Below are 22,212 nucleotides of genomic sequence, written 5' to 3' on the forward strand. Positions count from 1 at the left end.
CATCCACCCCCTAGAAAGATAACCATCTTCAACTATTTAAGAATCGTCCCTTGTTCTCTCTCACGTGCTCTCGGTGCACGTTAAGTGGGGATAGTACAAAGGTCTCAGAATGTCAAGTGGACAGCCTGTGTACATACTCGGAGTAAGCTTGCCCATTGCTTACATGTACAACTAGTACTATAATATATCTTACAACTATCCCTATCTCAACTTTTGGTTAAAGACTGGTGAAGAATAATCCCAAAGTTTTCAGACTCGTGTAGTCGAACGAATTCTCGTTATTTTTTTCTCCTTATTCTCTTTTCTCTTATCTTGACGTCGGAACTAGTTTCGAAGTTTCACCTTCAATCGATTACGGAGAACCTTTTGTGGTATTCGCTCATCAGGAGTTTCAACTGAATTTCTTTCGATGTTCATCAACATTCTGGTTGTCGGGGGGGAATTCATAATGGAGTAATTTCAATGGAAAGTTTTTGGGGGAAAAATTATTCTCAGAGAGTTGGCTCAAGGACATAATTTGTTTCGTGCGAGATAAATTATTTCATTTTGAACATTGATTGTAAATAGTTGAAGAATTTTGATAGGATCCAAACACTTTGTCTCATTCTTGTTCGCTTTGAGTTCATAATTGGAACTTGAGTTAGAACTTGAGTGAACTCGAGCAGAAGCAGCCGCTCAAACAAAAAATTGAGCGGCACCTTGAGCCGAAACTTGTTCTGACTCATGTTTCGGCTCAAGAGACTGCTCAAGAGGTGTGGGTTTGCCCAAAACTTGAGTAAAAACTTGAGCCGTCGCTCGAACTGAGACTTGAGCGATAACTTGAGCATTTGAGTGACGTGGAGTGCAAAATATTCTTGGACCCATAAATTTCTACATGATTATTTTTCCAAAAGTATGAAGTTAATTTCAAAGCAATTAATTCTAATGAAATAATTTTTTTGAGCTAGTTCTCGCAAAAGTCACTCACACCGTATGATATTTCCAAGTTATTAACCATTTTGAATTTGCCCAATTCAGGAAATATATTTGTGATATTTGTGCCTACAACATCATTCCATTTTTCAAATAAAATTGCAAATGAATGTGCATGGGATACATTCAATACGGCAGAAGCGGAAAATCTCATTTCCTCTCCTGTCAGGAAATTCAATCCCATATATATAACTAGAAATGCGAGTGTACTGAATGTCAATTAAATAAAATGTAAACCCCGGGTTTGCGGAGGTAAAAAAAACCCAAACTCAAAAGATATTTTATGCCACAGTAAAAGAGACATAAAAGAGTGTGCGCATTAGGAGAGTGTATTTTTAGCATCGCTCCGGAAGCTGAGAAAATACAGAGATTGGAAAAATGTTGAAAGAGTTATATGTGTGTACCACCGAATGTAGGAGGGGGGGGGGACTGAGAGGGGAGGAGGGGTAGAGGGATTGGAGATCGACGCGCGGGTTTCAAAGATATTACTCAATTCCGTTAAATCTCTCTCCATCCGTTTCCGGTCGCACACACGTCGATGGATACAGGATCGTTTTTCTTCCACTCCAATTAATTCCTTGGCGCTTGGAAATCTCGGTATTCCACGGTACTTCACATCTACGCGGGAATGAGCGGATTTTCACTCATACTAATGCCGAGTAATTACACTTTGAGAATTTGGCTGTGGGTAATTAAAGTCAGTGGTCGATGCCTTCCAATGCCTCTCAACCCACCAAATTCAGTGTGAACATTGAATTTTAATTCCAGGGCCTGGGGAATCGGGGTACCTTTAATGGCCTTGAGGTACGACCCGAGCTCCATCAATTCTTGGAGTATTTAGAAACAGGAGTTTGTGATGGGTATGGAACTGGATTTTCTCCTCTATCTTGAGGGAACACTGGAGTGGATTGACGTTATAATTATAATTTGTCATGGAGACTCATAACATGAATGAAATTTTGAGCTAAAATCAAAGTCGTAATTTTAGAAGTTCCTTGAGCTCAAGTTTGAGCCGAAACTTGAGCAATAACTTGACACAGTGACTCGTAATTTTAGAAACAAATAGAATTATAGGTGGAATCACAACATGATAATAATGAAAAAGTAACGCTGAGCTTCAGAACAACACCCATAAAAAGAAAAAGCTCCAGCATTTCTCGGGGTATTTAGAAACAGGAGCTTCTGACGGGAGGAGGACAGGATTTCCTCTTCCACCTTGATGAGCTCTGGAGCGGAATGAGGTTTTGTATCGTTTGAGATCGAGACTCCACTTGGGTATTTCAATAGTGGCATTTTCACCATCCTCCAGCATCACATTTCCAACGCGATATTCTATCCTCCCGAATATTGCGAGATATTTGGGAAAAACGTAGTTCGAGGGAGTTTTGAATGGACTCAATGACTTGGAAACGGCCAATGAGGATTATTTTTGTTGTATTGACAGAGTACTCACTTGTTTTGCTGTGAAAAATCCCTCGGGATGGTTGTTAGCGGGCAGATCAAGAAATACAGATGTTCTCGAGTGATCGTAAAGATCAACATCCAGATAAAGATCGAATAACGGCGCTCCGTTGACCTGCAATAATGTTGAGACGAGTGGAGTTATGTCCGATGGTGCTGATACTCTTGGTGATAAGTATCCACCCAATTCCTGCAGCAACTTATAAACTGCAATCAAATTTTATTATCCGTTTATACAACGTTTTTTTCATCGTAATTTTATGCGATGAATATTGGAGATAGTCGGGGTAGATGATATGATAGTAAATAGAGTGGGCTTTTATATAACGCGCCTCGAGGACTTGGAATGAATATACAACTGTGAACAGAGGGGTTTTCCGTGGCTTTTCGAATTTTTTTCAATGCTGGAAAAATCAAGCTAAAAGTGAGGACATAATACGAAAACTGCTGTCGATGGGCACAAACGGAAATGCCGGTATTTCCTGGTCACAGAGACCAGTGGCCACTCATTGTGTATTTGCAAGCCCGAATGGAGCAGTTGTGAGTATTTTTTTACCGCAAATTCAATTCTACAAAAACCGCGATGCATGACAGATGGTCTTTTTTTCTAGGTTTTGTGAGTTTTTTGTGGGTATGATGTTGCTGACGAATACAACCTTTTAGGGAGTGGTTCTATATTGATGCAGTTTTTAAAGAAAAATTTGAGATGCACCTTGAGAGATGACGGAAATCGACTTCTGAGCTATCTTGAGCCGGAACAAGGTGAGACTTGATTTTCATTTTCTTGAATTGAATTTTGAGCGATAATTTCTGAGTCAAAAATTCAGCGATTACATGATCCTAATCTTGAGCTGTGGCTCGAGTGAAAACTTGAGCTCAAACCAAAACTTGAGCGTGATCTCGAGCCGAGGCTCACATCTCCGCTCAAAAATCTAGCCAACTTGTGCGGCTACTCAAAATTTCGAGAAATCCTCGACAAATTGTATTTCTATCAAACATTTTATTCAACTATCAAACCTTCCATAAATACAAATGTTAAAAATTTCCAAAAACCGATAAATCACCCAAATACGTGTGTGCTCCATAAATCTGAATCTGCGTTGTCGTGATATACGACTCAAGGTTTCGAACCAGCTAAAGGGGATGGTATCTCACGCGTTAATCGTTTTGGCGGAGTTAATTGGCACCGACGTTTAAGGATTTAGGTCCCCCCTCGCAGAGCATTCACGCCATTTTATTTCGCTCTACCGGGCATTATCGTTGAGTACAAGGGGGGGCGAGGAGGTTAAGTAGGGGTTGACCTTCGATGTTCTGCGGTTCCTCGGACAAAAGCTCTTGGAAAGAGGTAATATACAAGTGGGTCGGCGCCTTCGATGGCTAAAGCCTCAGAATCACGCGAAGCTTCTTCTCCTCGAGATTTTTAACCCTCAAGAGCTTTACATCGGCCGATTTTAATGTGCCAAGTTTTTATTGCGTGCACAAGGTTGGAATCATTTTAAACATTATCGAAATGGCGGATCTTGGAGTTTTTTTTATCGATGGACTTTACAAAATTTCTTAAAACAAAGAACTACTACTACTACGTGTTAATCACGTTCAGAAAGCCAGCCGCTTGTTTCTTTCTCGCATTATATTCTTTTTCTTCTTCATTCTGGAAATAAGTTTGTAGTGGTATTATGTTCTGCAGTTGGACCACCATTTGGCGGTTGCACACAGTCTGCGGAAAATTTTTTGGTCTGCAAAAAGCATTCGGCTACGACTCCCATGCACTTTACAACCTTATGCAGTTATAGGCCAAGTTCGGGTTATTACGTTTTCTCGCAAATGAGATAATCTCAATTTACAGCCCTCCCTACTCGTGAGTCTCATAACAATTTACGATTACCATTTTTCGTCTGAGAAAGCAATAATCTCATTTGAATTAGGAATACTCTTATTTATCTGTCTTTTCTCCATTAGGCTGAAGACAAATATGAATGAGAAATTGATTGAGATAATGGGATTGAAAAAGTTTTGCCAGAGAGAAAGAGCGGGATAATAAGATTTGGATGTGGAGAGTGGGGCAGGATGAGATGCAAATGCGAATCTGAATACAACCGTTGACGTCGGAGCCACTCATACCCTCAAAACGACTGATAGGTCAGGTTCTGAGGATGATAACCAGTTAGAATGAACCTCGCATATACGTGGAAAATGCTCATGTACTTCCGGCTTCATCAGCATCTCCCTGGAAAATGGCTCCACTATAGTGGATTTTTTATGGAGAGTATACACCCAGGCTTTTTAACGACGCATTGTAAAGGAGTGACGCTGCAATTTAACATAAAACGCGTACAAAGAAAGGGGCTTTCTCTGACGTCGCTCGGTGGTATAAAATTTAGAGAATGTTGCTGTGGCATATGATCGCAGGGGCTTGAGTTCAAATAAACTGTTTGATTTGATGGAGAATGTAAAATGCCACCTGATGGGATTGTCCTGGACCGGAATATACTTTACGAGATAATCTCGGATATGATGGGGGTTCGGTGTGTCAATAAAAGCATGATCTCTGATCTGATCGGACTGATGCGCTCGGCTACTCTGTTTCACCTTTTATACCTTTTTGCGGCGTAGTGGGGGAAATTACGAAGAGTGGGGGAAGGGCATTGACGACCTAAGCGCCACCTGAACGTTAAACACAGTCGGTAACTAGGATTTATCGATCTAGCGTCAACTACAGATGGCGGCGCTGGTGAATTCCATTAAACTTTTGCGACATTTTGAGTAAAACTTCGAGTTACCGCGTGAGATGTGAAAAGGAGTGACCCTTCAACACGAGAAAAAAAAATTTCGTTTCGATATCACTATAAAATTCTCAAAATGTAAAGTCACGTGATTCCGTGGACTTGAGCTGAAATAGCTACTTGATTTAACGAATATGGTTGTCTACGTGTTTATCTGGGAGAATGCAGGTGAACCAATAACTCGGAATTGAATCGGACCCTCCATCATCCCCAGCGGGCGGCAAACTATACCAGCGGAATCGGTTTATGGCCGTGCACGTACGAACACTAGTTCGAACATTGAAACTGTTGTACCATCTGCTTCTTCCGAGGGCTGGGTCAGTACACCGGATATCTGTAACTACTGACCCTTGAAAAAATTGACCTCGGGCTGCAGTTCAAAAAATATATTTTTCCCTCGGAATGGTTTCTTCCTATTCATGGCAAAATTGGGAGGGATTCTGAGCGGGAGAGGTTCTTCTCCGGTTATTAGTCTGATCTCACTATTTAGATGAAATCAGGATTACCCGCGGAATTAATGATATTATTTTAGAGCTTTTTTACGGCTGCAAAGGTGAGCGTAAAAGCACTTCCATCAGGAGATAATCATCTTGATTTAAAGACCCCGCCATTAAAATTCTCTCTGAGGTAGATAATATCTCATTCACATCCTGGAATTATTGATTAAAAATCTAAAGACAATTAAGTTGTTTGAATTTAGCAAATGTTTTACCGAGTCCGGACAACTTCTTATCTTAATTCTTCCCTCTTAACTGGGAATTTCTTTGGGAGATGGAATTAAAGATACCCCGGCAATCCCCACGGAATTTTAATTTTTGTTTTTTCTTTCTGATGATAGAAAAAGAGCAAGTAATTCGAGTGAAAAGAATGAACAACACTTTTCTTTTTTCCTTATTGCGTGAGGGTTCTTGAAAACTTCCACCGGTTATTCCCCGAGGATTCTCTCGTCAACTCCTCCTCGCTCAACTTCTTTTGCACTTTTAAAATATTTCATTTTCCTCCCCCTATTTGTTATTCCTCGAACACTTTTGACGGCAAGTGAATATGAAAAAATCGGGCAATTTAATTGCGTCAATCAAATGAGATGAGATACACTATCTTGGAAATTATATCTCATGTTACTTTATCTCATCTTACTATGGGAAAAGGAATAAGATGAAAAATGTTTTGAAGAGAATTCCGGAAAATTTATCTTACTTCAACTCGAGATGAGATGATCTAAAATAAGATAATGCCAGAGAACTATCATTCCTCTAAAATATCGTCGAGATGAAAATGGTCAAAGTGCTATGAGAGTCCATCTTATCTTCTATCGTCTGATCTTGAGATAAAATCATCTAGGATAAGACACAGTATCTCAACCTATCTTCAAAAAACAATTCTCGGAACATCATAAAAAAATATCTATCATCTCATCTGATGTGATCCCCAAAAACCGACTAGAAAAAACAATTCAAAAAATATCCGAAATGCGTCAATCAGACGCGTGATGCGGCATAAAATTGACAAGGGCTTTGTCGGCCAGGTGTGCCCACGTATTGTATGAATAATTGATATGACCTGGCAAGTGTAAAGCTCTGAGTACGTGAGCCGAAAAAAGGACATTGACGAAATTTTTTTTGCTCCTGTTTTTACCAGTTATGAGTGATGTCCATGTAAACGAATCAACATTGTTGCCATTTTTCTGAATGGTCATGGGATGAAATGGGCGTCGAGAGGGTGGGGGTTGTACGGGTGAATCTGCAGGCCGCATGCCTGGAACCGGCTAAAAACAGCCCTCGTTAGTCCACGGCGAATGGAATAATGTCGAGGTTACCGCTGAAAATACCGTTGACTCGTAGTTTATTTGCGCCTATGTGGATATATTTTTTTTCTATTTTTTATTTCCACTAACATGCCACTACACTTTTTTTCCACCCCTTTACCACGTCACTCGAGCAGTTGTCGACGTGTCGGTGGGATGTAGTAGTTTTTTTCTCTTCTGTTTAATGTTTCGAGACAAGTGGACAAAGGTCCCATTGATTTATCGATTGTGACAGGCTTACCTGGTGAAAAATCGACCCCAAGATCACCGTGCTGCTGACAAGTCGTGTAGAATAGTCCCAGTTTTTCGAATGGACCGGTCATCTTGCCCGTGACATTTGTCAGCAACTCTGAAACATTTTTTTTCGTCCAAGGGGTTATGACATTTCAGTGAAAATTCAGGGATTAGCGATTGATGATGAGCATCGTCAGAGGGGCTATTTTAAGTACCCATCGGTGATTATTAAAATCCAGTTAACGGTCTCTCATTTAATTCGTGACGCAGATTAACTCGGGGTCGGGGTTTTTTTTTTTTTCATGAAAGTTTTCCAAGTCCTCGAACGCGCTTTCACCGTTATTTTCCCGCTTATCGTTCACTCTGTAGAGTCACCTCACCACTATCCACATCCCCAATTCAATTTCAACCGAGTCGAACTTCTTTGACACGTCACTAAGCTATCTCATCGGAATATATCTGGTACTTCGTCTCAACTCCGGGAAAAGCAACATTTCGGGGGAAAACTTGAGGGGCTTTAGATTCTAAATTATGGATGAACTCGGTTAGATGTCGCTGGGAAATTCATTAGAAGTATTTTTATCGCCTGGATAGCGCGGGGTAAATTAACTGTGTTAATTAAAAAATTCATTATGCGAGATGAAATGGACAGGATTTTCAAGGAGAATATTGATGTCTGTGAAGAATCTGGTGAGTGGATGTCTCTTGACGTTCGTAAGGGTCAGGAGGACCGCAAGTGTCGTGTGTGTCTTGAATTTAAATGAACTCCTCATTTTTTTAATTAACCGTTGAGAAAATAACGAAAATGTAATGACAATAAAAAATTAATCGTCGATCTCTCAATGATAAATTCATTAAGACTATTATTGTTGTCCAGATATCACAGGCAAAATCGATTAAGCTAATTGAATGTCTCATTATTCATTCCATAATTAATTTTCGCAGACAAAATGGACAGGATTTTAAGAGTAAATATTTAAGTCTGCGAGGAACCCCTCGTGAATGTATATCCCCAAGTTAATTCCATAGTCGATACTTCAACACACACATAACCGAGACGGAGTATGGCCAGGGTTATACACAGGGGAGTTGACCCCCAACAATTTTCATACCCCAGAAATGAAGAATCACGAGACTGGTCACGAAACAAAAAGTCAATTGATTTTGCAAATAAACGAATGCACAGATTTGACATATTTATATCGCCGTAATCAGTCCAACTTCATTCATTTTATCGATTAAAGGGTAATATTTATAGCATAACCGAGTTCACGAATAGCCGCAGCTCTTATTTTCAGGAAATCTCGGCAACTCGCGATTCAACTACAACATTAAATCGCGTGCGCGTGTTATTGAGAATTTTATTACGTCTCGAAGACGTTTCACAGTGGCTGAATCATCGTACATCATCCGTAAGTGAGATATAAATATTCCCTAAAGAGTCTTTGAAACAAGGCGAATGAAAGGATAAAAATCGTAAAGGGCGAAATTCGCGAATAATTAAGGCAGCCCGAGAGAAATAATAAAAAAGTGGGTTCTGAAGAAAGTCATTTGGGATTTTATCGCGCGTTGGCTCTTCCTCCGACAGAAACCCAATTTGAACCCGGTTTTTTAGAAAATCGCGGTAATTCGCGATTTATTGAGAATTTTATTATATCTCGAAGACGTTTTACAGTGGCTGAATCGTCGTACATCATCCGTAAGTGAGACAAGGAGAATGAAAGGATAAAAATCGTAAAGGGCGAAATTCGCGAATAATTACGACAGCCCGAGAGAAATAAAAAACTAGGTCCTGAAGAAAGTCATTTGGAATTTTATCGCGTATTGACTCTTCCTCCGGCAAAAACCCAATTTGAACCCGATTTTTCAGAAAATCGCCCCAATTCGCGATTCAGGGGGTTTCAGCATTAAATCGCGAGCGCAAGTTATTGAAAATATTATTATATCTGTAAGACACAATGGTTAATGCATTGTGAGTGAATTATAAATATCTCCAAAGAGTCTCTGCAACAAAGAGAATGAAAAAATAAAAACCGTAAATGGCGAAATTCGCGATTCACCTTCAGCATTAAATCGCGTGCACAAGTTATTGCGAATTTTATTACATCTCTAAGACGTTTCACAGTGGCGGAATCATCGTACATCATCCGTATGCGAGTTATAAATATCCCCAAAGAGTCTCTGAAACAAAGAGAATGAGAAAATAAAAACCGCAAATGGCGAAATTCGCGATTAATTAAGGCAACCCGAGAGAAATAAAAAACTAGGTTCTGAAGAAAGCCATTTGGAATTCCATCGCATATTGACTTTTCCGCCGACAAAAACCCAATTTGGGATCGATTGAGAAGCACTCATGCCATCGATCACCTCCGAATTAAACCCTGAAAAGATATTGACTCGAGAATAAAACGCGCGTGGGGAAAATTGAATAAAAACCGGAGTAAAAAACGAAGGGGGGTAATGTGGAAAGCCAGCGGCAAATTAGAAATCGATGGAGTATTCTAGTGTTGGTGGTGCTATTATCTGTTTTTATTTTCATGGGGGAATAAAGTAAATGGCTCTGGGGCCTAGTTTATCAATATTTTGTTGTTGTGATTGATCATTCGTCCGGCAAATGAATTCAATAATAATATTCATGATTTATTTCAATTACTTAATGACAAATTGCTAACAAAAATATCAATCGACGAATATATAATTACATAATTATCATTATATCAGTAGTGAAGTGGTAAAACGGTACAAGTCAATTTTGTTTATTGGCCAGTTTTCAAAGAATATCTCGGAATCTAAGGACGATGGCAAAATGTTTGTTATAACCTTTTTTGTAGAGCCGATTGAGAGCTACAAAAAATGCAATTACGAAAATTTCGCTATCTCTCTTACATTCGGGAATATTCATCAAAAACTCAACTGGGAGATGAGTCGACTTAAACCGTTTTACCACTTCACTGCTGATATTCATCGATTGATCAAAAATCTAATGAAATCATAATAATTCTCAATTACTCATTCCCAATGTTACGAGAAATGATTGCAGACGCAATCATTACTCATTACTCATTAATAAAATAATACGTGTTTATTCACAAACTACTTGAATCAAACCGAATAATTGGTAATTACAGATCATCTATTTTCCCCCCTCTCCCTATCCCTCGAAACGTCAAATGGCCATGAGTGAGCAGGCTTAACTACAGATTGGTGGTCTGCTCCGTTGACATATTCCGTGATCGATACCCAGAGCCCAACCATGTACATTGATATTGAGGATTTGAGGGAGAAGTGCAGTCTGGGGAGTACTAAACCCAGCTTTAACTCGTACAGTTGAAATTTGAAAGACATATGACAAGCGTGCGGTTCACCGTTGCCAACCACTTCAGCATCGAGTGGGCGAGAAGTTTGCGTTTGCCCGGAGCCAAAACTTTAATGACTCGTCTCCACTCCATTAATTGATATCTTGAAATATTGTCGCAAGTCAAATACCGATGAATATTAATGAGTCAACGCGGCATGTTAGCCGTTACGAAGAATTTATCCGCCAGTAATGGCCCCGAATTACCACAAATTCATGAATTTATGGATGTTTAATTGATGCTCAAATTCAACAGTCACTCCCCAAGGGGCCTATACAAACTTGCTTAATTTGAATAGAACATCAGCGGACCTAGACATCAAGTTGTGCAATCGTCATGTGAAACAACACAGCAACAAGTACGCAATTACGTTGGCTACGTGAGGAGATAAAATAGTTGGAAGAAGGCGAGGAAGACCAGAGGGACAAAGGGAACAATCGTTGTAAAATAATTAGGGGTCACGTGTTCTTGGGACATTGCCCGGACCTCCGCACGCCCAGAATCCAACAATGGGGCTGTGAATTTCTCGGGCATCTACAACAATTTGCGGAATCTTTGCCACAATGGGTCGATTCAATTTGTATCAGCCCGACATTTTTTCAACCCTATCATCATCCCCGGGCGTGTTCGGCGGAGGAACGGGGTCAGACGTATCCGCATAATAATCCTCTATTTCGGGGGAGAGGTGGGATGTTAGGTTTATTTTTGGAATGATGGAGGAGGATTTTCCGGCTGTGGACAATTTTCAGGATCATGTTATCTCAGTCTGTCGTGGAAGAATCTTTAACTTGTATCGGAGGAAGGATGTGTCAAAGGGTGGGGTATTCTACGACGTGTGACATCCCTTCGGGGTTTTTAAGGATTTATGAAATTCTGACCCTTTAGATCCTTGTGACCTCTATGGATACCAGATACAGAGATTTGCGGGGGGATCTCAGGTTTTCTTTTTGGAATGATGAAAGAGGATTTTCCGGCTCTGGACAATTTTCAGGATTATGTCATCTCAGTCTGACGTGAAAGAATCGTAAACTTCGAAATGTAATATTCCTTTGGGTTTTTTAAGCATTTATGAAATTCTGACCCTTTAGATCCTTCTGACCGCTATGGATACTAGATACACGAGAGTCTGTCCCTTGCATTAGTCCACAGCATTGTATTTTGAGGGGGGATGTTAAGTTTTCTTTTTGGAATGATGAAAGAGGATTTACCGACTCTGGACATTTTTAGGATTGTGCTATCTCAGTCTGTCGTGAAAGAATCTTCAACTTCAATCGCAGAAAGGATGCATCAAAGGATGGGTGTGTTCTACGGAATATAACATCCCTTTTGGTTTTTGGAGAATTTATGGGATTCTGACCCTTTCGACCCTCACGACCCCTATGGATACCAAATATACGAGAGCCTGACCCTTACACTAGTCCACACCACCGCATTCTGGGCCTTATGCATGTCTGAAGAGCCTCCAGACTATATTTAGGCGAGAGGTGGGATGTCAGATTTTCTTTTTGAAATGATGAAAGAGGATTTTCCGGCTTTGAACAATTTTCACAATTATGTTATCTCACTCTCTCGTAAAAGACTCTTAACTTTCTCTCGTAGACCTCAAAAGGCGATGTATGCACCGAAATATAGCACCCCTCCAGGTTTTTGGAGCACTCGGGCTATATTCCCCTCGCGAAATCTCGGTTTTACTGCATGGCAACTAACATTAACGATCTCTGTGGTAACAAATTTCATACATTTCGCAGCTGAGTACTTAACATTTATGACCGAAAAACTTGGAAATGCTCACAAAAAGTTGATGCTTTATTTCGAGCGTCTGGTGCGGAGGTCTGGTGACCTTCGGCAAGGTTGAAACCATTGTTTTCAGGAGATTAATCAAGTTTTCCGTAAAAAAGTGCAACACATTTTCTTACGTAAATAAAAAGAGTTGACTTTTGTGGGGCTTCGCTGACGCTCTTGCTCGATATTCCGGGATCATAGCTGACTTCCGTATCGTGGGGTTTCGAACAAGGCTCCACAGGCCTTTGGGGATTACCATTACTCCGATACTCTACTAATTTTCATAATTTTCATTTTACTTTCAACTCAATAATTCCATTTAAAACTAAAATTTGGCATTTTAGTATTCATTTTGATGAGAATTTCCTCATTATCCTATTCTAAAAAGAACATACGCCGTAAGCTGTAGCCTAACGCTCAATCCTCGAATTTCATTGGTCGAACATTCGGATCCGCCCGCACGTGTTCGACTTCGGTCGGCTTTCGGTTTTCGTGTCACGATTTGTCTTTAAACGCGCGATCGTTCTCTTTTTCTCAAAGTCATATTTCATCATTTTCTAATACAAATTAGAAATCAAATAATTTATTCACTCCAAACAATTTCTCTGTTAAAAATTGTTTTTGAATCTTGGAAACTCGATTTCATTCTCGTAATGCAGTGCAAAGAGTGTGAGCCACTCTCCATGTATTTTTTAGCACTCTCTATCACGAATGAGGATCGTGACACAGATTGAATTTCATCGATATTAGGACGTCGAGCTAGACCTTATCGTATCAGCAAGAAAAACGAAAGAGGAATTGAAAAAAGTAGACGTTACACTGGCGCCAACTTGCATCTTATGTCTTCCGTTATTTCTCGTAACTTCTTTTTCGACTCTCGTCATACATAAAGCCATTCCCCCCCGCTTCTGACCCACTGTGCAGCTTGCGTTTCGCATTTCCAACAATTTTTGTTTGTAACGTACTTTCTGTGGATTTTTGCCATGGGTACTGTCTCCTATGAAGGCATCAGCCTGATGCATTATCATGTTCAACATGCAAATCTGTCTTAGTTTTTTCTGGCATTAAGAGAGCGGGGAACTTGCATGAATAATGGAGTGATGTTTTCATTTTTCTGGAGGATATTTTCATCCTCTGGATTGGGAAAAAATGGAGTTTTAGACAATTTTAGTCTTTAAATTCTTGTTTGAGGATTCCGCGAGCAACCCCGTCTTACAATGAGGTACTCCACAACATGTGTGGCATAAATAATGTAAAAATTCGATTTTTCTCATTTTTTTGCGCCCCACGAAATATAGTATATTTTAACATTGCGTAATGTTTTTGTGATGATGGTGATTTTCCGTGAAGGCCATGTGGAGGTCGTATGCGCCTAGATGACCTTCATGAAGAGCCTATGACCCTATAAGACCCTCTTGGAGGTGATATGGAGACCATTTAGAACTCATATAACCCTATACGACCCCCTGAGGGCCGTATGAAGGTTATTTGACCTCCTTATAACCCTCATAAAGGGCATATAATCCTATGAAACCTCCGTGAAGGTCATATAGAGGTCATAGAATCCTATATAGCGCCCTATACGAGCTTTATGAATAGCATACGACCCCGCCAGACCCTCGTGGAGTTCATATGCCGGTCATAGGGTTTTATTTGCCTTCATGGAGGCCATATAAAGGTCACCTGACCTCTGTATAACCTCTATGGAGGTTACATGGAGGTCATAAGGTCCCCGTTGACCTTCATGAAGAGCCTATGACCCTGTAAGACCCTCTTGGAGGTGATATGGAGACCATTTAGTACTCATATAAAACCCCCTGAGGACCGTATGAAGGTTATTTGACCTCCTTATGACCCTCATAAAGGGCATATAATCCTATGAAACCTCCGTGAAGGTCATATAGAGGTCATAGAATCATATATAGCGCCCTATACGAGCTTTATGAATAGCATACGACCCCGCCAGACCCTCGTGGAGTTCATATGCCGGTCATATGGTTTTATTGGCCTTCATGGAGGCCATATAAAGGTCACCTGACCTCTGTATAACCTCTATGGAGGTCACATGGAGGTCATACAGTCCCAGTTGACCTTCATGAAGAGCATACGACCCCGTAAGAACTCCCGTAGAGTTCATGTAGCGGTCGTGGGGCTTTCGCGGCCTCCGTGGAGGTCATAGGAAGGTCACCTGAGCCCTTTACGACCCCTATGAAGGTCATATCGAGTTCATTCAAGATATTTTTGAGGTTTCATATTCCCACATGAAAGAAAGGTCATTCTAATGTGAAAATCAGAGCTTTGTTTTTCATTCATTAAAATCATATCCTAAAATTCATGAATTCTGCGCATATTTGAAAATGTTTTTTTACATTCATGAAGGTAAAATATGCAACACATTCCCTCCCCCTCACAAACATATTATTTCCCATGGGGGCATATCGATCATCCCCTCGCAGGTAAAAACTAATACCATCCGCTTCTGTAATTCTATCTCTTGTCCTTGAAAGATACCCTCGCCACTTCCTGGTGGGTGTGGGAGTAGGTTAGTCGATGCACTCTCCCTCCCCCCCTCCTCCCCTTGCTCTCGCCCAGTCCCCATTTGTCGGTACCTAAACCAAACCACTCTACCCACGTACTCAGGATGCCATACCAGTCTTTGGATCCACGCGGTGGCCATGCTATAACGTTCGAAATGCCTCGTCAACGCGAATTGATTAGCCCCCCGGTGTCGCTTTACTCGCCTGGAAATTATCGCTCAGATACTGTTGTATAGCCCCCCCATCCCCACTCCACCACTCACTCAACAACTTCAATACCTCATTCTCATCAACGATGAGCGGACCCGAGTGGTGAACAGGAAGGCTTGACAAACTGCGACACTAACAAAAATAGTCGTTGTCATTGTTACCCATGAGATAGTGCTTCAGGAAGGTGGAGATGATTGCTGTTACATCGATTCACTTAAGCGAGTTGTTGCATGACACCGGTGCAGGAGAAATTCAATGAAATTTCGATTAGCTATTGTTCGGGTAGTTGAAACGTGTCTGTGAATCTCAATCACATTTTCCTACTCGTGTCTGAGGGGATCACGTTCTCGGGGGTATTGACCGGGGAAATATTATAAATGATGAGCTAAGGAACAAAATGGATTGTAGGAGTGCATTTTTTCGTGTTTAATTTTGATATTGCCTTGATATGACCTTCATATGACCTTCATCAGATTTTAACCTTCTTTCAACGTTCATATGACCTCACTACGACCTTCATCTGATCTGATCTGATGTTAAGATTTATTTGACCTTCATGTGACCTCACTATGACCCTCTTATGACTTTCGTGTGACCTCCATGAGCACTCCACCTGACCTTAACCTTCTTCTGACCTTCATGTGATCTCACTGTCACCTTTTTACGACCTTCTTGTGGCCCTCATAAGACCTTTATCTGATCTTGACCTTTTTTAGACCTTGATATGACCTCACTATGACCCTCACATGACCCTTTTATGACCTTCATAAGACCTCCCCAATCGTAACCTTCATAAGACCTTCCTCATAAAATTTTCCATATAAGCAGAACATAGATGAAATCTATTATATTTTCTATGATGAAATCTACTATATAACGTCTTCATTTTCGCAATAATGGCAACATAAATATCAATTACTTACTTCGAATCTGGCGATCGACTTGACGCTGAAGCATTCCAAAACTGGAGCTCGGCTGATGAGGCTCCCTATCCCGAAAGCTGCCGCAGGAAAATTGATAAAAATCGGTGCAAGGATCCACATCCCGATTCATCGATGCTAACATACGCTTTGATGCCTCGTAGCAAGCCTTTGTCTCGCATGTACCCTCGAGCCCATCTCGTTCCCTTATGCAAGCCTCGTCCTGGTAACATTACACATCCGGGAAATTAATATTTATCTTTCGTCTTGTAGAAACTAATCCCCCCCTTGCTCAAAGAAAAAATCCATAAATTGTCGGGTTGAAGGGAATTTCAGGGAAACACGGAAGTAATATCCAGTCTCCCTGCACTGGATAAAGAGCCTGAATAAATTCATGTTCTTGAAACTGTTAACGACAATTCGAGGGGCTGAAGTTTTGCGAGTTTATAAGACGAGAGGCATGAGATAACAAAATACTTGAGTCATCTTGGTAATGAAATCTCGGTCTCGTAGTGTATCGCAGGAGCGGGAAAGGGCATTGTGACGCATATGGTGGCACAAACTGATGATGCATGTGACAACTAAGGGCTGACGTTCATCGAAATTTAAGATGCCAGATAAAAAATCATCTTAATCGTCGAAATTACGTGAAATGCGACTGAAAAAGGGTTTTTCATGTCATCTTATCTCAAAGATCTATCGTATCTTAAATGAGATTAGATGAGATAACATTACATATCTTTTTTATTTCGACTGATGAATAATGTAACTTATTCCGATCTCAAAACGATTTTGAGAAAATGACAAAAGAGTTTTGAGGAAAATATCTGCAAGATCAGATGAGATAAGACATTTCATAAATACTTCAGCTGATTTTATTTTATTCTTTTTACATTAAGATTTTTTTTTTATATATTCCAAGATATTTTGCATCATCTTGTCATCTAATAATATCCTTGACCCAGAACGATATTATCTGAACTTCAAATGTGAGTTTTCATCCCGTAAAATGTTGAGTAGTGCCTGGAACATGATCACTGCCAATGGCTTGACATTCGCCTGGAAACCTTGCACCACTCTATGGCTTCAATAGTACCCATATACACGTGAGCTGACCGTTGTCCACAGCCGGTGGTACACGCTTTATATTTTCGTCTAAACGGTTTCCGCAAACCACACACTCGCGCAACAAGTGCAAATGATGTTCCGTCATGCATTATCATGTTTTATTGCACTGTTGCGAGTTTTTTTTATTCATATTTCAACGATGCAAAATGCCGAGACACTTCGTATAAACACCAGAGGTGATTTTTAATCATTAATCATTCGCCCTGAATGATGGAAGTGTTCGCTTGATGCAGGGAAAATACAGTTCTCGTGCAGTCTCTTTTCCTCCAAACGGAATAGAAAATATTTAAGAGACGGAGTGGCACTCGGTTGTGTACGATTGGCGTGTGCATTCCAAAATTGACAAGCGAAACGAAACGACAGCAAACGAGAAATCAATTGTCATCCACCAATGCCACCCATGCCCCCTTCCGCGTTCTCTTTCTCTATGATTTTTATTTTCCCCCATTTTTCGGGGGTGGGGAGGGAGTACTTTTTTTTTGCTGGCTCTCGCTCCAGACATTCGGATGCACTCAATACCCGAGGACCAAGAGGGAAATAAATTTTTCACCTGTCGAAACTCAATTCCACAGGCGAAAAATTTATACGATGAATTATTTTCACGTCCACACATGCCCCCGTATTTCTCTGTTATTTTTTTTTCATAAAAAGTATTTAGTTGCAGAAAGGGAGATAAAAGGGGTCCGGTAGATTTTGATTCCAGCGGAATTTTTCGTTTGTGAAGTTTTTAAATATTCGGTTGAAGCGCTTCTTTATGGAAAAAGAAACTATTTTCAGATCCTTTCAACTCGCTTGAATCCCATGAGTGGTTCATACACGTGGTGTTAACCCAGTTAGCATCCACGACCTTTAACTAAAAGAGAATCTTCTGTTACTGTTTTTATTTTATTATTAAATATTCAGTATTTTTAGACCGTTTCTGCTGTCTTTTCTTCAGTGGAGAGCGATCAAAATTCAGTGGATCGTAAAGTCCATTAGATAAACCGCACGCCTACGAATGGAGTACAAAGTGAAATTCCATTTTCCTCGCGGGTTTATTTTATTCTTCCAATGCAGACGGAGAAATTTAGTTTCTCACCGAAATCAATTAGATTCAATGATCATTCCCTTTGATCTCATGAGCTAGTGCGGATATAAAAACTTCATGAGTTGAGATGATAGCGGCTACATATGCTCAACACATCGAATTGATTTCCGAGTGGAATCTGCACGAGATAAGAGCGCAACCCGGGTGATAATTTAAAGCTACGACTTTCGAATAGTAAATGACAGTCCCGGAGAATCCCAGCAGGATGAATCCAAAGACGGATGTACAAACACGGCCGGTGGAAATTATAAAGCAGGAAGATGCCTTTTTTAATCAACTCTCTCCTACATCAAAGCATCAGTTCTATTGCTGTTTCAATTTTATTATTAAATATTCAGTATTTTTAGACCGTTTCTGCTGTCTTTTCTTCAGTGGAGAGCGATCAAAATTCAGTGGATCGTAAAGTCCATTAGATAAACCGCACGCCTACGAGTGGAGTACAAAGTGAAATTTCATTTTCCTCGCGGGTTTATTTTATTCTTCCAATGCAGATGGAGAAATTTAATTTCTCAGCGGAATCAATTAGATTCAATGATCATTCACTTTGATCTCATGAGCTAGTGCGGATATAAAAACTTCATGAGTTGAGATGATAGCGGCTACATATGCTCAACACATCGAATTGATTTCCGAGTGGAATCTGCACGAGATAAGAGCGCAACCCGGGTGATAATTTAAAGCTACGACTTTCGAATAGTAAATGACAGTCCCGGAGAATCCCAGCAGGATGAATCCAAAGACGGATGTACAAACACGGCCGGTGGAAATTATAAAGCAGGAAGATGCCTTTTTTAATCAACTCTCCATCACATCAAAGCATAAATTCCATTAGGTATCATTACCAAGCGGGTCTCCTCTCCGCTTTGACATTTAACCTACAAATTAAGCTCAATGCGGAGGGGTAATCACAAGTGGTTAATTAATGTTCAAATTTCGGAGCACCCAAAGAACAATGGATTTTTCAATTGACAAAGAACTCCGCCGAAATCACTTGAACCAAAGTAATTTCATCAGAATGAACCGCAGCAATTTCAATTTCCATTGAAGTTATCCGCCTTGAACATATTCTCAACAGGTTATTTTTACAAGCAATTTGTAAATAATATATTTTTATACTCACAAGCACTGCGCAGTCCCTCGGCTGATCTCCATCCGGCAGAGTTGTGATAAGAAACAGAACGGGGCTTGTTACGAGTAAGCTTGTGACAAGCAGCATGGCAAATGTGAGAAGTGCCTTGTGAACGGCTTTGCTCCGCCTGAGCCAGTAGCAAGGTACACAGCATATCCACGTGCCATCCTGCTGCGGCCTCTCGACATGCACCATTGGCTCATCAGCGGCATCATCGAGATTTTGAGAGTGTACGGGGGTCCCTTGATGCCCATGGCCCCCACCCGCGCCACCAGTACCAGCCCCACCAGCAGGCGCCTGAGGCCCCGCCACTTGGCCTGGTGCGCACAGGGTGCGCGGACTCAGGGGTAGCCGCACGCTCGCCTGGCCCCGTGTACGGCCCAGGCTACCCCCACCACGGGCCCCGCGGCCCCTGTTACCCTGGCTCACCGTGCACAGAGCCACATTTGCCGTTGCACTCTGGCCACCAGCGGTTTTTTAACACCGTTCGTCGCCAGTTCTTTTTTTTTATAGTTTTTTCTAATTTTGAGAAACCCCTGGGGGCCCCTTGGCTCTCACATCTCAACGCTCGTCAATCTGCAAATGTTTATTCACGGGGTTATTAATCTTAACGAGCGATATTGATTCATCAGTCGGGATTAATTCGACGTGAAATGTAATAATTTTTAATGGGCATATTTGGTTGATTAATGTTCAATGCAAATGCTGTTAGCAACGAATATTTGAAATACTCCGGAAATTGCATTCTGTCACAAATAAGCTATTGACTCGACATTCACTCATTAGTGAAAATTCCTCCTACTGACGTCAGTCAATTCTAGTTAACAACCTCTCGCCTGATATTTTCCGGGTAATGATGAATATTGAAAATACTCGGAGAATTTCTGGAGCTTTGAAATTCGAGAGCCCCAGGACTCTAAGATATTCTCATCACGAGAAACTGATATTTATGAGAGAGTCCTTTGACTCCCCCGAGATTCATTAAAATCATCCTGATTTACGATTTCGCACATTGACGCTGAGAAATAAACTTTACCAGAAATTTCGTCTATTTGAGAGATTAAATTTATGATTCTCACAGTCAATTGATGCCACAGTGAATGTAAACAACTCATATCTCGCTACGAAAAATTGGCTGCGAAACTTTAACCAGAGAGAATTTCAAATGAGGGAATTTCTACACCCGAAAATGGGAGATTAGAGTGTACCTTCCTCTAAAAAAAAAACTCCACTGAGAAGAAAATTAAAAAAAAAATCTGCACAAATAATTCACTCCAACTAGTGAAGTATCACTGACTCTTGAACATAGTTGAAATGAGACTGTAAAAAAAAATAAAGTAAAGGAACTAAAATAAAACGCCAAAAACTACCGGTTCGAAAAGCCAAAAGGACCTCTCTCTCAACGTCTACCAGAAGGGTAACACGCGGACTGATAGCCGCTGTGGACTCAACCACCGTGGCGCCTTTTTACTCTCCCCCACACCAACTCCCACCCCCTGCGTCTTGCGCGCAAACTCTCGACATTTCAAAACGCATCCACTGGCACACCAGCTTGAAAAGCAGCGATACATCTTTTTGTTTATGTCGAGTGTAAATTTCTTTCGGTACCAGGCTGTTTCCCTTTTTTTTATGTTTCCAATGTGTTTGTGTTGATAGAAGAGTACTCATCTGTCCCAAACAGACATTGGAGTGCGGAAAATATAAGAGAGAGTGAAATATATTTCTTTCATGATGGTAAATCAAAGGATTTAAGAGAACGAGACTGTACCTAGTCCTTTTATCGTTGTATCATTCAATGAGCTGAGACGATTTCGATGAATATATGACCCTTACGACCTTCTTATGACATTTATAAGGCCCTTATGACATGTATATGGTCTTATCTGACCCTTATGACCTTCATATGAAATTTATATGATTGTTATATGGCGTTTGTATGACCCTTACGATCTCTATATGACGTCTACGGGGCCCTTACGACCTTCATATGACATTTATAAGGCCCTTATGACACTTATATGACCTTATGTGACCCTTATGCCCTTCATATGGCGTTTCCATGACCCTTACGATCTCTATATGACGTTTATATAGCCCTTACGACCTTCATATGACATCGACAAGGCCCTTATGACACTAATATGACCTTATGTGACCCTTATGCCCTTCATATGGCATTTCTATGACCCTTACGACGTGTGTATGACGTTTACAAACCCCTTACGATACCATATGACGTTTGTATGACCCTTACGATCTCCATATGACGTTTATGTGGCCCTTACGACCTTCATATGACATTTATAAGGCCCTTATGACACTAATCTGACCTTATGTGACCCTTATGACGTTTGTATGGCCCTTAGGACCTTCATGTGATCTTTACGTGACCTTCACACGAATATTCTGACCCTTACGACCTCACAAACTCCCATATAAACCTGACCTTTCCATTCATATGAATTCACTGGCCCTTCTCAGACTCCTGACCCTCGAAGTCAGGATTTACTTGAAGAAAAAATCTCACCTGAATTTTTTTTCCATGTCTTTGTGTTGATAGAAGAGCACTCACCCATGCCCACACATATGGCTACGGAAAATATGACTGAGACTGAAATGGAGTCCCTCCACGCTGGTATATCGAAATAAAATAAAAACAATGAGAGACAATTGAATTTAAGAGAATAGGGATGCATACAGAACCCCTTCATTGTTATATTTTCCAATGAAATGAGAGAGGAATTTCAGAAATGTAAATATTCCAACAGTGTTCGAATATTGCCAATTCCTCCATTCACTGTTTTCACTG

General features: G+C 40.7%; 1 protein-coding gene across 1 annotated transcript in view; it reads right to left on the minus strand.

The window, feature by feature from the left end:
- Window positions 1–20,814, minus strand: part of LOC107036021 (neprilysin-2) — a 35,185-nt gene extending 14,371 nt beyond the window's left edge. Inside the window, exons 1-6 of the mRNA XM_015253731.2 lie at window positions 20,774–20,814; window positions 20,612–20,617; window positions 19,395–19,979; window positions 16,063–16,282; window positions 7,262–7,369; window positions 2,426–2,640 (exon numbers count right to left, since the gene is read on the minus strand). Of these exons, the coding sequence (XP_015109217.1) occupies window positions 2,426–2,640; window positions 7,262–7,369; window positions 16,063–16,282; window positions 19,395–19,598 (747 nt within the window). The 5' untranslated portion in view covers window positions 19,599–19,979; window positions 20,612–20,617; window positions 20,774–20,814. The remainder of the gene's footprint in view (window positions 1–2,425; window positions 2,641–7,261; window positions 7,370–16,062; window positions 16,283–19,394; window positions 19,980–20,611; window positions 20,618–20,773) is intronic.
- Window positions 20,815–22,212: the final 1,398 nt, after the last annotated feature.

Source organism: Diachasma alloeum, unplaced genomic scaffold, assembly GCF_001412515.2.
Source record: "Diachasma alloeum isolate Michigan unplaced genomic scaffold, Dall2.0 Dall_scaffold_00203, whole genome shotgun sequence".
Lineage (NCBI taxonomy): Eukaryota > Metazoa > Arthropoda > Insecta > Hymenoptera > Braconidae > Diachasma > Diachasma alloeum.